Source organism: Dasypus novemcinctus, chromosome 7 (assembly GCF_030445035.2).
Source record: "Dasypus novemcinctus isolate mDasNov1 chromosome 7, mDasNov1.1.hap2, whole genome shotgun sequence".
In the NCBI taxonomy this organism is placed as follows: domain Eukaryota; kingdom Metazoa; phylum Chordata; class Mammalia; order Cingulata; family Dasypodidae; genus Dasypus; species Dasypus novemcinctus.
Window position 1 is genome coordinate 109,038,359 of NC_080679.1, and position 17,240 is coordinate 109,055,598.

Genomic DNA, 17,240 nt, shown 5'->3' on the forward strand with positions numbered 1-17,240 from the left:
AGCCTGAAAAGAAAAAACAAGGGTGAGAGATTTGGAGAAGAATATAGAAATGAATATTATTAGGAAAGGTAAATTAAAGGATAAAGAGACAGACAATAGTAATATATGATATCAGAAAGCCAAATGACAAAATGGATGAAGCAAGTAATGCCTGTACAGTGATAACATTGAATGTAAATGGCTGGAACTCCCAAAACAAAAGACATAGACTGATGTAATGGACACACACACACACACATATGCAAGCCATTTATATGGTGTATAAAGAAATCTCATTCAGACATACTGACACAATCAGCTTGATAGTGAAAGATTGGAAAAAGATAGCCCATGCAAATAGTAACCAAAAAAGAGTTGGAATAGTGATACTGATATCTGACAAAATAGATTTAAAATGCAAAACTCTTATAAGGGATTATAGCAGTTTGGTATAATTGATGAACTCCAAAAAATATTGGATTATGTTTGTAATCTGATCTGTACCTGGGCATGATTGTGCTATGATTAGGGCATTGCATCCCACCCTTTGGTGGGTGGGGACTCACAGATAAAAGGCATGGTTGATGTGGGCTATCAGTGGGAGGCTGTTCATTTCTTTGTAAATAACCTAAGGTGTTTGTGTCCTGAGCTGTGGGTATGGGACAGTGAGAGGCTGCAGCCCTGCCCTTGGTAACCATGGCAACAACTCCAGTCCTGGGAAGCAATTTAACAATGCAAACCCTGTATACAAACCAGTCAGTCTAGGGAAACTCTGACGGTGGTGATGCCGAAGCTTAAGTGGACTTGAACTTGGCCTCGAATGGGGAAATATAATATAGCTTGTGCATGAATTCAAAATTATCTAATTCTGTGTCCAAATGTGCCTAGAAATCCAATTAAGTAATATAGGCCTTTTAAACTTTAAATGTTCAAAAAAAATTTGTATTCAAGGCTGCATCCAGACAGAATGTGGACAATATGTTAATTGAAAACCTATCTGGTACTCAAACAAACCTTAACTAACAACAAAAAAGTCCTTTTCTTTCATAAAATCACCATTTAACTCTCCACCCTGTTTAAAAGAAACTTAAAAATCTTGTTTAAGGCTCAGGGTTTAAAACAAAAAGCTCCTGAGTCTGGCTAGCTGTAAATAAAACTTTTTTTCCTTTCCAAAATTATTCCTGAGTCCTGGCCTTTCTATACGCAAATAAGTAAACTACTCTCAACTTCTACAACATGGTGAAGAACAGAGTTGGGGATTTCTGATGTTAGAGTATGATGCTGAAGAACTGGGAAATCAGCACCCAGAGGAAGGAGAAGCCAGCACCAGGAAGGAAGGAAACTTGAACCCACAGAAGGGCAAGCCCCCGGAACGTAGGAACCCAGGAAGCCTGAACCCTCATAGACGTCGGCAACCATCTTGCTCCAAATAGACTTCAGTAAGGGAAGTAACTTACGCTTTATGGCCTGTTATCTGTAAGTTCCTATCCCAAACAAATACCCTTTATACTGCCCAGAAGATTTCTGGTATTTTGCATCAGCACCCCTTTGGCTGACTAATACAGGGATGAAGAGGGAAATTATATATTAATAAAAGGGGCAATTCACCAAAAAGAAATAAATATAATAAATATTTATGCACCTAATCTCAGTGCCCCAAGATACATGAGGAACACACTGGCAAAACTGAAGGAAGAAATAGATGTCTCTACAATGATAGATGGAGACTTCAATATACCACTCTCATATTGGATAGAACATCTGGAAAGAGGATAAATGAAGAAACAGAAAGTTTGAATAATATGATAAATGAGCCAGACCTAATAGACGTGTATAGAGCACTGCATCTCAAAACAATAGGATATACATTCTTTTCAAGTGTCCATGGATCCTTCTCCATTATCAACTGTATATTGGGTCACAAGACAGGTCTCAATAAATTTAAAAAGACTGAAATTATAGAAAACACTTTCTCTGATCATAAAGGAATAAAGCTGGGAATCAATAATAGAAGGAAAAAAGCAAAATTCATAAATAAATGGAGATTAAATGATATACTCTTATTTGGTGGGTTGAAGTAGAACTTGCAAGAGAATTTGGTAACTATATTGAGATGAATGAAAATTAGAACACAATATATCAAAACCTGTGGTTCACCACAAGCAATGTGGAGAGGGAAATTTATAGTCCTAAATGTTTACATTAAAAAAAAGGAGAAAGATCTAAAATCAGACTAACTGTACACCTGGAAGAACTAAGAACTAGAAAAAGAGCAGGAAACTAAGCCCCAAACAAGAAGATGGAAAGAAGTAAAGTTTTGTGCAGAAATAAATGAAATAGAGATTAAATGACAATAGAAAGTGTTAACAAAAAGCAAAAGTTCCTTCTGTGAAAAGATCAATAAAATGAACAAACCCTTAGCTAGACTGACAAAGAAAAACAGAGAGAGGATACAAAAACAAAAACCAGAAATGAAAAAGGGGCCATTATACTGAAGCTGCTCAAATAAATAAGACTATAAGTGGATACTTTCAACAACTGTATGCCAACAAATTAGACAATCTAGATGAAAGGGACAAATTCCTAGAAACTCACTAACAACCTATACTGATTCTAGAAGAACTAGAAGATCTTAACAGACTGATTACAAGCTAAGAGATTAAATTAGTCATCAAAATGCTACCACCAAAGAAGAGCCCATGGCCAGAAGGTGTCACAGGTACATTCTACCATACATTCCAAGAAGAATTAATGCCAATCCTGCTGAAATGCTTTCAAAAAATTGAAGAAGACATACTATTTAACTCACACAATGAGGTCAACATCCCCCTAATATCAAAGGCAGATCTAAAGATACTACAAGAAAATAAAATTACAGACCAATTTCTCTTATGAATATAGATGCAAAAATCCTCAACAAAATCAAATCTAACAGCACATCAAAAGAATTATACGCCATGATTGAGTGGATTTTATCGGTATGCAAGGGTGGTTCAACATAAGAAAACCAATTTGACACACCACATTAAGAAAATGAAGGGGAAAAAAATCACATGATCTCAATTGATGCAGAAAGGCATTTCACAGAATTCTGCATCCTTTCTTGATAAAAACAATTAGAAAATTAGGAATAGAAGGAATCTTCCACAACATGCTATAGGGCATATATGAAAAACCCAAATCCACAGCTAACATCATATTGAGTGAAGGAATAAAGGTTTTCTTCTAAGAATGATCTGGAACAAGACAAGTATAACCACTGTCATCACTATTATTCAAAATTGTTCTGGAAGTTCTATTTATAGCAGTAAGGCAAGAGAAAGAATAAAAGTCATTCAGATTGGAAAGGAAGAAGTAAAATTGTCACTATTTGCAGATAACATGATTTTACACAGAAAAAGCCACAAAAATGTACAACAAAGCTTCTAGAGCTAATAAACAAATTCAGCAAAATGGCAGGATACAAGATCAACATACAAAAATCAGTAGTGTTTCTATACACAGTAATGAGCAATCTGAGGAGGAAAATCAAGAAAAAAAATTCATTTACAATAGCATCTAAAGGAATCAAATATCTGCAAATAAATTTAACCAAAGATATAAAGGATTTATGCATAGAAAACTACAAAACTTTGCTAAATAAATCAGAGAAGATCTAAATAGGTGGTTGCACATTTCATGCTCATGGATTAGAAGACTAAATATTGTTAAGATGTTAATTCTACTCAAAATATTTACAAATTCAATACAATCCCAATTAAAATTCCAACAACCTTCTTTGCAGAAATGGTAAAGTCAATTATCAAATTTATTTGGGAGTGTAAGGCACCCCACATAGCTAAAATGATTTTGAAGAAGAAGAATGAAGTTAGAGGACTCATTTCCTGACTTTTAAGTCTATTACAAAGCATCAGTGGCCAAAACAATATGGCACTGGCACAGGATAGACATAAAGACCAATGGAATAGAATTGAGCGTTCAGAAAGTGACCCTGGCACAGGATAGACATAAAGACCAATGGAATAGAATTGAGAGTTCAGAAAGTGACCCTGGCACAGGATAGACGTAAAGACCAATGGAATAGAATTGAGAGTTTAGAAAGTGACCCTCACATATATGAACAATTGATTTTTGGCAAGTCTACCCAATTGGGAAAGAATAGTCTATTAAACAAGTGGTGCTGGGAGTACTGGATATCTATATACAAAAGAATGAAGGTGGACCCCTATCTTATACTACATACAAAAATTAAAATAAAATGGATTAAAGACCTAAATATAAGAACCAGGGCTATCAAACTCCTAGAAGAAAAGGTAGGGAAGCATCTACAGGGTCTTGTGTTAGGCAGTAGTTTCTTAGTCTTTCCACCCAAAGCATAAGCAACAAAAGAAAAAAATAGATAAATGGGACCTCATTAAAATTTAAAGCTTTGTGCATCAAAGGACTTTATCCTAAAAGTGAAAAGATAACCTAAACAATGGAAGAAAATATTTGGAAACCACATATCTGACAAGTGTTTAATATCCAGAATATATCAAGAGATCCTAAAACTCAACAATAAAAACAACAATCCAATGAACAAATGGATAAAAGACTTAACAGACATTTCTCCAAAGAAGTACAAATGACTAAAATAAGCATGAAAAGATGCTTAAACTCACTAGCCATTTGGGAAATGCAAAACCACAAGATATCATTTCATACTCCCTAGACTGGTACTATTAAAAAAAAAAACCAGAAAATTACTAGTGTTGGAGAGGATGTGGGAAATATGGAATAAATATTTATTACTGATGGGAATTTATAATGGCACAGCCACTGTGAAAGACAATTTGGCAGATCCTCAGAAAGCTAAGTATAGAATTACCATATGACCTGACAATTCCTCTACTACTTATATACCCCAAAATATGGAAAGCAGGAACCTGAACATACATTTGTGCATCAATGTTCATAGAGGCATGATTCACAGTTGCCAAAAGTAAAGCAATGCAACTGTCCATCAGCTGATAAAAGGAAAAAGAGAATGTGGTATATACATATGATGGAATATTATTTAGCCATAAAAAGGAATGATGTTCTGACACATGTGCCAGTATCAATGATCCTTGTAAATAACAAGTGAAATAAGTCAGACACAAAGGACAAATATTGTATGATCTCACTGATGTAAAATATATAGAATAAGGCAACTCTTAGAACCAGGATCCAGAATTGGGGCTTGGTTGTAGGCAGGGAACAGGGAGTTAATGCTTTTGTATGGAACTTCTATTTGGGTTGTTGTAAAGTTTTAGAAATGGGAGGGTGGTGATGATAGCACAACATTGTGAGTGTAACTGACAACACAAAATTTTACATGTGAATTTGGTTAAAGAAGAAATATTTGGTCATATGTATGTTACCAGAATAAAAATTAAGAGATAAATATGGGACTGTACAATCCAGTGAACACTATTGCAAGCAATGAACTATTGTTAATAGTAAAGTTAAAAATACGTTCTTTCATGAATTATAATAAATGTACCACACTAATTCAAGTTGTTAGTAATATGGTAATTTATTGAAGAAATAAAATATACTTTGATGTAAACTATGGACCATGGTTAATAGTACAATTATAATATTCTTTCATCAAGTATAACAGGCACCACATGAATGCAAAATACTAATAATTGGGTGTGGAGTATGTGGGAACACTGCATTTTCAACATGATTTTTCTGTAAACCTACAACTTCTCTAATTAAAAAAATTTTAAAAGCTCAATAGATGGTGTAAACTGTATACTGGATACAAGGAAATTTGGTGAATGAAAAATAATAATGCATAATTCACCCAGAAAGCTTTACAGAGTAAGAGAAAATAAATAAATTGTTAAAAAAGATGAGTGAAGGTACATGGTTGAAAGGCTGCAACAGATATCTCATAGAGATTCTCTGAGAGAATAAAGCAGCTAACAGGATAAAAAAAAGGAAAAGTCAAAGAGATGTGACTTAGGTTTCCCTATGAATTCAAGAAAGAATTGATACTGCAGGAGAAAGTGCATTCAGACTTTTGAGCAGAATTAATGGACATAAATCTGAACCTCTGTAGATCATTTTGAAATTCTACAACATCATTTATGTTGTCATTTTATAAATCATATTATATGTGAAGGGATTAAGAAATGCCACCAGAAAACAAAATTAAAATAAACAAATGGAAAAATATTATTAAACTTGGATTCTGTAACCAGCTAAAATATTATTCCAGAGGTATGCAAAGAATAAGGTATCAAACCTCACTAAGAAAATCTCTAGCGTAATAAGAAAATAGAGTTTAGTAAAAGTATGGAATGTAAGAAACAACAGTAATATGAAAAACAGAATAACTGAAAAATTCAGAGATGAATAATAAGTTTTAGAAAGTATGAAGGGAAAAGAAAGAAAGAGAATAGAAAACACAAATGGTAAACTTAAATGCCTAACACAACAAATACTGCCAAGGAACTATAGAAATATTTCAATAAAAACAGTCAGGAATAGCAAAGGGGAATTATAGAGCAACAGAAAAAAATATGTTAAGCAAAGAGAAGGAGAAGAAACATTAGCTAAAACCATTCAGGGAAGAAATAGAAGATAAAACGAAATAATGATATCAATGAAGATTAAATAGAAATACTACAAAAGGGCTTATTTGGAAAGCACAATAAAAATGTCAAATATATGCCTGAAATCCTCAGTCAACATAAAATGCAAATAAACATGTGGTTAAAATTAGAAAGAAATTATAGATAAGACAGAGAACAAAAATCTAATGTCTAATGTATATTTGGCACACAGGTAGGTGTACAGCGTTAACTTCATATGCATCGCCTTACACCCTCCCTAGTAGCTAGGAGTGGCCTTGTGAAAGTGAGAGAGAGATAAAGAAAACCTAAAGAAGGGCCCAGTGGGAAATGTTTTGTTTTTCTGAAGAAAAAGAATAGAATTAGCTAACATGTCAGTTTGCCCTTTATCTTTCCTACTTCCTCCCGTTGGAATTTTTTTTTACTTTATTTTTAAAGAAGTTATAGATTATAGAAAAGTTACATCAAAAATATAAGGGGGGAAGCGGATGTGGCTCAACAGATAGTGTATCTGCCTACCACATAGGAGGTCCAGGAATTTGACACCCAGGGCCTCCTGGCTCATGTGGTAAGCTGGCCCATGCTCAGGGCAGCTGCACGCAAGGAGCGCTGGCCCACGCAGAGATGCCCCCGCGTAAGGGTGCCCCCCTGCACAAGGAGTGGCCCCTGAATAAGGAGAACCACCTGGCCGGAAACTGCAGCCCGCCCAGGAGTGGAGCCACACATGTGGAGAGATGATGCAGCAAGATGATGCAAGAAAAAGAGACATAGATCCCCAGTGCTTCCTGATGAGAATACAAGTGGACACAGAAGAACACACAGTGAATGGACACAGAGAGCAGACAATGGAGGGCGGGGCAGAGAAATAAATAAAATCTTTATATATATATATATGGGACTCCCATATATCCCTCCCACTCGTCCTCTCACACTTTCCCTCTTAATAACATCTTACATGACTATGGTACATTTGTTATAATTGATGAGGAAATATTGAAGCATTACTGCTAACCATGTTCTATATTTTACATCATGGTTTACACTTTGCACTGCACAATTTTATAGGTTTTGACAAAAGGTACAAAGGCCTGTATCCATCATTGCAATATCATGCAGAATGATTATGATGTCCTAAAAATGTCCTATGTTCCATGTATTCTTCCCTCTCCCCTCAGAACCTATGGTAACCACTATCTTTATACCAATGTTACAAGTTCTTTTATTACTACAATAATAGTAAGTCATCTTTGGTCCATGGTTGCATTCCCCCTGAATGTTTGTTCATTCCTCAACCTTGAGGATTTGGGGATGGTGATACCCACCATGCTTCAGATTGAGAGGGGGTTTATACCTTATGGGGCAGAGGGAGGAAACTGTTTTGCTTGCAGTTTTAGATACTCTGCATTTTGGAATGGGAATTGTCCATCATCATCATTTTGTTAGTTTTACTGGGCGAGTCCAATAAACTAGAGAGTAGGTGTTGGCTGCAAGTCTGCTGAGATTCAGGGCTCAACTGGCATATGAACAGACCAAAGATTTAAGTGTCTGGGATGTATATTTAATGTGTATAGTGCTAACAATAGGTTCAAATAAAAGGGGCAGATAAATCTTGTGTAGGGAAATTATAAATGAGCCTAAGTCTGTTACAGTGGGGAACTAGGTTATCATATATTCCAAGGCAAGGCGCACTAACGGGATGCAGATTTCATGGGGTTATGTGCCTTGTCTATAGTGTCCAGATGTCTCTAGAGCCTTGGGATCATCCCTGTTTGAGGCTTTGCTAACTGTACTGCCTGAAATTTGAGCTTGACTGCCTGGAGGTGACCATGAGGTGAATCTTTTACGATCATCATCAATTTGAAGAATCCTTAAGATACTGTTTCTGACATATTTGAGATATTTTCTCAAAGGGAAGATGACCCAAGATTTTTTTTTTTTTTAAAGATTTATTTTTATTTATTTAATTCCCCTTCCCTCCCCCGGTTGTCTGTTTTCTGTGTCTTTTTGCTGCGTCTTGTTTCTTTGTCCGCTTCTGTTGTCGTCAGTGGCATGGGAAGTGTGGGCGGCACCATTCCTTGGCAGGCTGCTCCCTCCTTTGCGCTGGGCGGCTCCCCTTATGGGTGCACTCCTTGCGCGTGGGGCTCCCCTACGCGGGGGACACCCCTGTGTGGCACGGCACTCCATGCGCGCATCAGCACTGCGCATGGGCCAGCTCCACACAGGTCAAGGAGGCCCGGGGCTTGAACCGCGGGCCTCCCATGTGGTAGACGGACGCCCTAACCACTGGGCCAAAGTCCGTCTCCCGACCCAAGATTTTTTACTGAGTGAAACTGTCATTCATATATAAAGACAACAGGGAAAAAATATTTTCAAACATCAAAAAACTCATAGAATAGTAAAAATAGCACAAATAATAGAGAGTAAACATCATCCAGCTAGGTGGTTTGCAAAGAAGAGCTGGTGAGCATTGGATTCATAGAACTGGAAGACCAAGAATAAATCTAATATGAGAGTTAGATGTTACAGAAACAAACAGAAATGTTAATTAAGAGGCATTTCTAATATTAGTAATCACGCTTTCATGAGTTATGGCCTATGAACATATAAAAATAACCAGCAAGAATTGGTAAAGGAGAGAATGAGATGTAATATAAATATGTTGATATTCTAATTGTATGCAGCAAAGGATTTTCAATGGTCATTTAATGCTTGTAAGTAAAGCAAAAGATTCCAGTTTATCTGAAATTATGTAGATTAACATAGTCCCATTCAAAACGAGTCTGTAGACTGCTGCCACTCTGTAGACTGTCTCTGGCCACAATGAGTTTAGATGCTTTGTAGCCATTTGACATACAGCACCAAAATGCATATTAGTGAATTCATCACTTTGAAAAAAGTATAGACTAAAACTATTGGTGTGTGACAGATTAGAAATTAAAAACAAAAAAAGATGGTCCACCATAACAAAGAACTTGCTCTGCTCTGCTATGTAATGAAAGTCCACTATGAGCTTCTCTGAATGGCAAAGCATTGATCTTGTTTATGTTTAGATTGGTTTGTTTTCCTTCCTCATTGTGGTATCAATAAATACAAGGTGAAGTGGGTGAATTTAATTATTGTTAGTAATAAATCTGGATGATTAAAATATCCTACAATGGAATACTGATTTTGATAGAATTATATGATTGATTGTATTAGAATGATTGTCAAAACACAGCACTGTTTGTTTCCTTCCCTGTAACTTGCCCAATAGAATACTACTATTTCTCATCAAAATTGTCTATAAGCCATAAAGCTGTTGGAGTGAGTACTTTGCATATTGCTTCTTATGAACCTTATATATTTCTATTTTGATTTGTTCAGTGACTGTTCTAAATCTTTTGCTGCATGCTTACTCTTCTCTTCCTTCAATTCTGTGTCTAAAGAAGACTCTCCCTCATTTTTGCCCAGAGGGGATCTTTCTTGGATATTGATCTGGTAACCTTCAATTCTCTATGGGCTTAGTCACTTTTCTTGCTTATTTCTTTAATTTCTTTCTCCCTACTGAATTTTGTTTCTCTCTATAAATATGTCTAATAAAAAACATAAAACAAAGAACAACCTGAAAAACAGTCCTTTGATTTTATTATTCTTTCCTGTCTTCCCCTTTCCCTTCATTAAATCCACCTCATGTATTTATCTCCCACTCATTCCTTCATCCCTTGAAATTTATTTTCCAATCTCTACTCTTGATATCTATTACTGTTTTGAGAGTCACCAGCAATGGCTTCTCAGTCTGTACTGAGAGCAGGGTTCAAGATGAAGGAAAGTACACTTAAAATGTTAAAATGGGGAATTTTATGTTATATATGTCATGACAAATTTTTTGAAAATACTATAACATAAAGCAGCTGTTTATATGAGATGTATTGCTTGTGTAGTACATAAAATTCTCCACCAACCTTAAAAACCTCTTTCCAAATACTATCCTGGTAAAGCTCATTCTCTTCCTCCCAATCATGAATATTTTCTACCTCCTTGAAATTTTATATCACTCTGTCATGTGTTTTTGTAATTCTTTTTCATATGTTTAAGAGTTAGAAGTTTGCCACCACTAGACTTCTTGCTCCACAGGTCAAGAATTTGTCTTTCTCATCTTTCTACAATTTTCCGTAGCTAACTGAGCACATAATTCTCAATAAATATTTGCTGAATTGAATTGAAGCCAAACATTGCTAGAAAAATAAATATGTATGTGGTATTAAAGGTTAGTAGTATAAAAATTAAAAGAAAAGATTGCAATTCAAAGACCAGAATTCAAAAAGGCATTATAAATATATTATTGAATAAACCCATTTGGAATCTCACAAAGATTCTTTTTTCTATATACCTATATTGTTAATATTAACTGACAGTTATATGTCAGAACAGAAGTTATTCTGTTATAGAATGCATTACTTTTTGTTAAGATAAACGCCAGGTAAGCAGTTTACAAAAAGATACATTTGCTAAAAAATTGGCCGAAACAGTTTAACACAGAGAAGAAAAATTCTAGAAAAGAACCTATCAATTTATTTTGGGAGACCAACTCATTTTCTAGTCATTCAGAGAAACTCTTAATTTTCCTGTGGCTTTGACTTCATTGTGGCTTTTTAACTCTGTATTTCAAGGTAACACAAATCAAAACAGCCGTTACAATATTGCCTGTGTGTATGAATGTACTATCACTGTGCCAGTATGCTGCTTTTTATTATTTCTAGGGTTTTTTATCTTGTTACTTGATCATTCTTATTTTCTTTGTTTAAAGGACAGAGCTACAGGTACCATAATACTGTCTTGCATACAAATTTTAAAAATATCATTATAGGGAAGCACATGTAGCTCAAGGGATTGAGCATCTGTTTCCTATGTATGAGGAACTGGGTTTGATCCCCAGTACCTCCTAAAAATTATATTTATATATATATGTGTGTGTGTATATATGTATATATATGTATGTGTGTATATAGATCTCATTATAAGTAATTCAGAAAATATTATATAGATTTCATCCTAATAATTATGTATTATTTTCAACATATAATGTATTTTTAAGGAAGAATAAGTAAACAATGTAATTGGATACTGAACTTCATTGTGTGCATTAAAATAACATTTTTTAAGATTTGAGATTTTAGGTATTGGATATTTATAATTACTATTGCACATTTCATTATTCTTAATCTCTATTTTAATAATATCAATTTTATCTGCCTCAAGTTCCTTATATAAAAAAGAGGGAATATAAACAGAAATCTGTAATATTAGTTCTTTCGAGATTTTATGCTAATTGACTTGATTAGGTAAAGATTTTCCTTGATGTAAAGCAAGTAAAAGTCAACATTCTTTCATCATATTTACTGAGTTGAGCTACTGTGGCAGTTTGAGCTGAATGGACCCCAGAAGATCATGTCCTTAGAGCTAAAACACTCCTGTGCCTGTAAACCTATTGTAGATGAGCCTTTTGATTAGACCAATTCAGTAGGGCATGACCCAGGGTGAGTCTTAATGCTTTTACTGAAGTCCTTTGTAAGTGAAGGAATAAAAGCATCAGACAGAGGAAAAAAGCTTCAGAAACTTAGTCAAACCCTGAGAGGCGAAGAGAGAGGTCCTGGAATCAGCAGAGCGCAGAGGTCTGGAAAGAGGTCTCCATGGGGCTGAAAGAGACAAGGCATGGAGAGTGGAGAGACAGCCAAATGCCCGATCGCCCACAGCTGAGCCTGGGTGAATGGGAGTCTAGAGAAGAAGGCAGAGCCAGCAGAGCTCTCATAGGCCCTGCCATGTGCCATGTGCCTGATCACCCACAGCTGCAACTTGGGGAGACATCATCTCTTGGACGACGCCTTGATTTGGATACTTCTACAGCCTCAGAACTGTAAGCTTTTAACCTAATAAATTTCCATTATCAAAACCAACCCATTTCTGGTGCATTGCTCGCAGCAGCTTTTAGCAAACTAAAACAGTTGCTTTTGGATTTTAGCAAATTAATGGTCATGAATTAGAATTTTGATTAAACTTAGCACACCAGGGATGTGCTATTATTTACATACTTTGTAAGAACTAAAATCAAATATCTAAGAAAGGGAGAAGCAGTTAAACTTTTAAAATCTCCTGAAAATTCATTGCTAGGATGTGGCTATTTAATCTTGTAAATTTTATAAAAGATATTTATTCATATCTTGTAACATAATCTGCATTAAAGTAATTAGAATCATTTGAATGTGATTTTTCTTTACCTTTTCCAGGCAGCGTTTATTTCAGGATGGCAAATAAGTTTTACTTCTGTGCTGACTCTAAATCACTGATAGTGATTTATGGATGGGTTGGTGAAATAATTCTAAGGTTATTCTGAAGTCAAAGCCTAGGAGTACCATGATAGATGAGTGACGTCTGGGGGTGAAAAAGGAAGTTGTGTCTTGATTTGCCAACTATTTTTTGTTTCAAAGGCATGCTGAAAATCATATCTGTAAATTCTGTCCATACATATTTTCACTATCAAAATGTTTAACAATATGCAATTTTATTCATGTTTACCTGTTCTCGTGCAACTTATTATATAGGATATTATTTTATGAAAGAGCACATATGTATGTCTTCTGTGAGAAATTGAGGTATTGAGGTTATAGATGTATCTAGGACAGCTACCTGCTCAAGTAAAGCGTTTACCTAAGTCAAGGTTCATAAAGGCACTGGCACACAGTATATTTTTTAAAGAAGTAGGCCTCTAAATCTATTGTAATTAAACTTCCAGTTAGTCACAGAAAATGTTTTTTTTTTTAAATATAGCAGGGTGATATTTTGAAACTAGAGAAAATATCAAACATTTAACACCAAGAGCGCCTAATAACCAGGGCAAGAACTGTTCAAATACTGTCATGTAAATATACTGTCAAATTATTAGCAAACATTTCTTTCTAATGGCAAGTGGTTTTGCCTCTGACTGAAAACAATAATGGCCACACATTATTAGTGATTTAATTACAAAATTCAAATACATGCTGATTCTGTTTTCTTAAGGGAGATGCATCAACAAAGCATGGGTGTGTGATGGAGATATCGATTGTGAAGATCAGTCAGATGAAGATGACTGTGAGAGTTTCCTGTGTGGACCACCCAAGTACCCTTGTGCGAATGACACTTCAGTCTGCCTGCAGCCAGAGAAGCTCTGCAATGGGCGAAGGGATTGTCCCGATGGCTCTGATGAAGGCGATCTCTGTGGTATTGCATGTTTCACTGCATTTGCTTTTCCCTGGGAAATAGAAACTTTTAGTCCATTTGCTGATATTTATTATTGTAATATTTATTCCTTTTAAATGTAACTTTTAGTATTAAACCCTATAAACATTTTTTTCAGGTACTGTAAGTCTATAGAAAAAAATTTAATATAATGAAAAATTTCTGAAAATAATGCATAAAAGTATCCAACATACTTCACTATTGTAAGTGGTGTGCACTGTTTATATCTCTGGGTGGTCAATGCTGTTTCCACAATTTTACTGATTAATTTTTGTCAGTGTGTCCCTCAGAACAGGGGATTCTTGTTATTATTGATCTTTGTGATGGTATTTATTACTACTCTATGAATTTTGACGTGCTTTCTTTTAATTACAATACTAGCTATTTTTAGCAAGAGGAATGAGTGGATAATGACACAAATTGAATATTGCCCCAATTTATGTAAATTTTCCTTCAATTTTTGGTTCTCTTACCAACACTTTCTTTAGTATGCTTCTATATAGTAAAAATGATGATTTCAATTTGATAGATTTTGAACTTCAAAGTCACTTTTGGTTAGTCATCTCCTTATGTCAACCAACACATATTAAAGAAAATAGCATTTACTTCTTTGTGGGGAGATCAGAAATTCAGTGAGATTTTTAAAATATGTGTTCTAGATAATACTGAAGGTGAAATCAATAGAATAATGAAGAAAAGTTTGCCGAATATTACAAATAGTAATAAGATGACTTGCAACTATGAGAAAATGACTTTAAGAAATGATACAGCTGCCTGATTGAAATTAAGAAAAACAAATAAATTTAAGCCTGAAGTTATATTTGCTATCAAATGAACATTAATAGCATACTGAGTATTACCAAAAATATTTAATCTTTTAAAACTGAAAATAATACAATGTCCTTTCTTCCAATGTCTGTTCTATAAAATAACCTTTAAACAGTAAATCCGAGTCTTCATTTAGTGATGCTAAAGCTTAAACTAGAAGATTCTGAGAAAAAAAGAAAAAGCTAAAATAAATTAGGCAAAAAATTTACAAATAAACAATGGCATAGTAAATTTTTCTGTAATCACTTATTTCTCTTCCAGCTGGTTCTTCCTGATGAAGTGAATTTGTGGATTGGAAATATCTCTTGCATCACATTATGTGAAGTTTGCACACAAACATTATAAAAGCAATTGTAAGAGAAGGAAAATATCAATATTTTTAAAAGTGAAAGTATGTTATAGAGTCTAGATTTTAATAAGCTTGAATTCTACTCTTCAATTACTTCAATCAAGTCATGTGCATAGGCAATTTAATCTCTTGAAATATTAGTTTCTTCATCTCTAAAATGGTTACAATGATGATATCTCTCGGTAATCATGGTAATAATACATGATGCACTATAGGCATTGAAAAATATTAGTTCCTTTCTACTTTTTCCCCACCCCTTAAGTTAAATGAAGCACATAAAATGTAAAGGAAAGAAAATATGATCATTAAGCAAAATGAGCATAATGATAAGAAAACACAACCCAATTTTCCCATATTACTCTTTCTAAATTGGGAAAGGAAGAAAGCATAAAGGGGATTAATTCTGAATCCATTTCTTCGTCTACTTCCAAATTGAAAACCACTTTTGACTTATCTGGCCACTGTAGTCATCAGCTAAGGACCTTTGCTCATACATCTGAAGGATGACAGAGAGTGGGAGAGGTTACAGGGAAGCTGGATATGGAAGTACTAGTAAAGATGAAAAGGTATTTTTATCCCGATTGCAGCTGAGCTATATTGAACTCACACAGGCTGCCTCACCCTGCCATTTTTGGCATTAAGTTGAGGAAGAGGTAGAACAATGAAAAAAAATAAAGAAAGAAAAAGAAATCCTGGTTAAGGAATTGAATTGCCTTCTCTGGTTGTATGTAATATGTAAGGAAAATGAGAACTTGAGAAGATAAATCTCCTAAACCAATTGAAGAGATTATTTTTTCAGGGACATTTTAAAATGGTTACAAAAGGAGAGATAAGAAGTTGAGAAACAAATCTGGAGAGACTTGAATCATTCAAAAATGTGTTACCTCTTGATCCTTATTTATCAGTGTCATGAAAATTTTAAAAGGAAGTTGCAGGATTCAATGGCAGTCTTTGGCTTAAAGAAGAGTTGGTAAGGGACTAGCTATGCAAATATTGGTATTAAATTTATATATTCAGTTTTTTATTTAATGTGAAGTTTGTTTATACTAAAATCCATTACATAATTCCACAGATAGTAAGTATCTAACAGAGACACTGTCAGCATTTGTTTCTCAGTAGAAAACAGTTATATTTGAAATAAGCTAAGAGAACATTGTAACAATATGTTTTTACCTGCTGGGCAGGATGACATTTCTTTACAGTAAGTCTCTTGAAAAAAGAATGTCAATTGAACTAAAATTGGGTAAATACTTTGAAATGACTGCTGTTTTGAAATGATTGTGATTATGGGGAGCACACACCTTGGAGGAACCAAGAAATGAATCTATTTTTTTCCTTCTAAAATAATACCAAACTTGAATTCTAAAAGAAAATAGTTAATGTAATCGTTTTCCTTTTCTTATAACTGTAACTCCTTTGATAGTGACAAATAATATGAAGTACAGTTCACCCATATAGCAGTCAAAAAAAAACAAGAGAAAATATTTTAAAAGCTGTACATTTCAGCCCAGTTTTTGAATGGGAAAAGTCTCCATAGATGGCAGGACATATTTGGGATATATAAGTAAACACATTTACAATTTGCCCGTTACTAGTTTTTTTTCATATATCTCAAATGTCACACAATTGAACAGGCTTTATAAAGCATTCAATGTTTGTAAAGCAAAGGAAAACTTAAAACTGCTTTTGGCTAAAAGTACAAAATAATAAACAATAATGTGGTTGCAAAAACAAATCTGATTTTCTTCAGGGGCACAAACGTGTCATCTTGAAACTTCCCCTAGTGGATAATCATTGACTCAATTTGTTGAGAGTTGTGCATTTGGACAAATTTATTAATTTTTAAATTTAACAAATATTTTACCTGCATACTCTATTCTAGGTACTGTGCCGGTTGTTAGGTATGCATTGGCAAACAGAACAGATATTATCTGCACTTTCTTGAAACCTAAAGTCTAGTGGTAGAATGGAGTGATAAATAAATATGCCAAGATGTAATTACAAATTATGATAAATACCATGAAAGGAGAGATCTCTTTCTGCATAGACCAACCACATTATCCATTCAGTCAATACTAGTTGCTCATAATTTCAGCCAGCACAGCAGGTTAACTCATTCCAGAGAACATGAACTCATTATACTTCTAGGTGGTAAAACAAACTCTCCTCCAAAGCTTTATAGAAATGAAAACCTTCCGCTACTAATTCCTATAATAGATAATTAA

The 17,240-nt window shown here is 34.5% G+C and overlaps 1 protein-coding gene across 1 annotated transcript in view; it reads left to right on the plus strand.

Moving 5' to 3' along the window:
- LRP1B (LDL receptor related protein 1B) overlaps nucleotides 1–17,240 on the plus strand; it is a 2,023,931-nt gene that overhangs the window by 1,267,470 nt on the left and 739,221 nt on the right. The window contains exon 22 of the mRNA XM_058301027.2: nucleotides 13,620–13,820. Within this exon, the coding sequence (XP_058157010.1) occupies nucleotides 13,620–13,820 (201 nt within the window). The remainder of the gene's footprint in view (nucleotides 1–13,619; nucleotides 13,821–17,240) is intronic.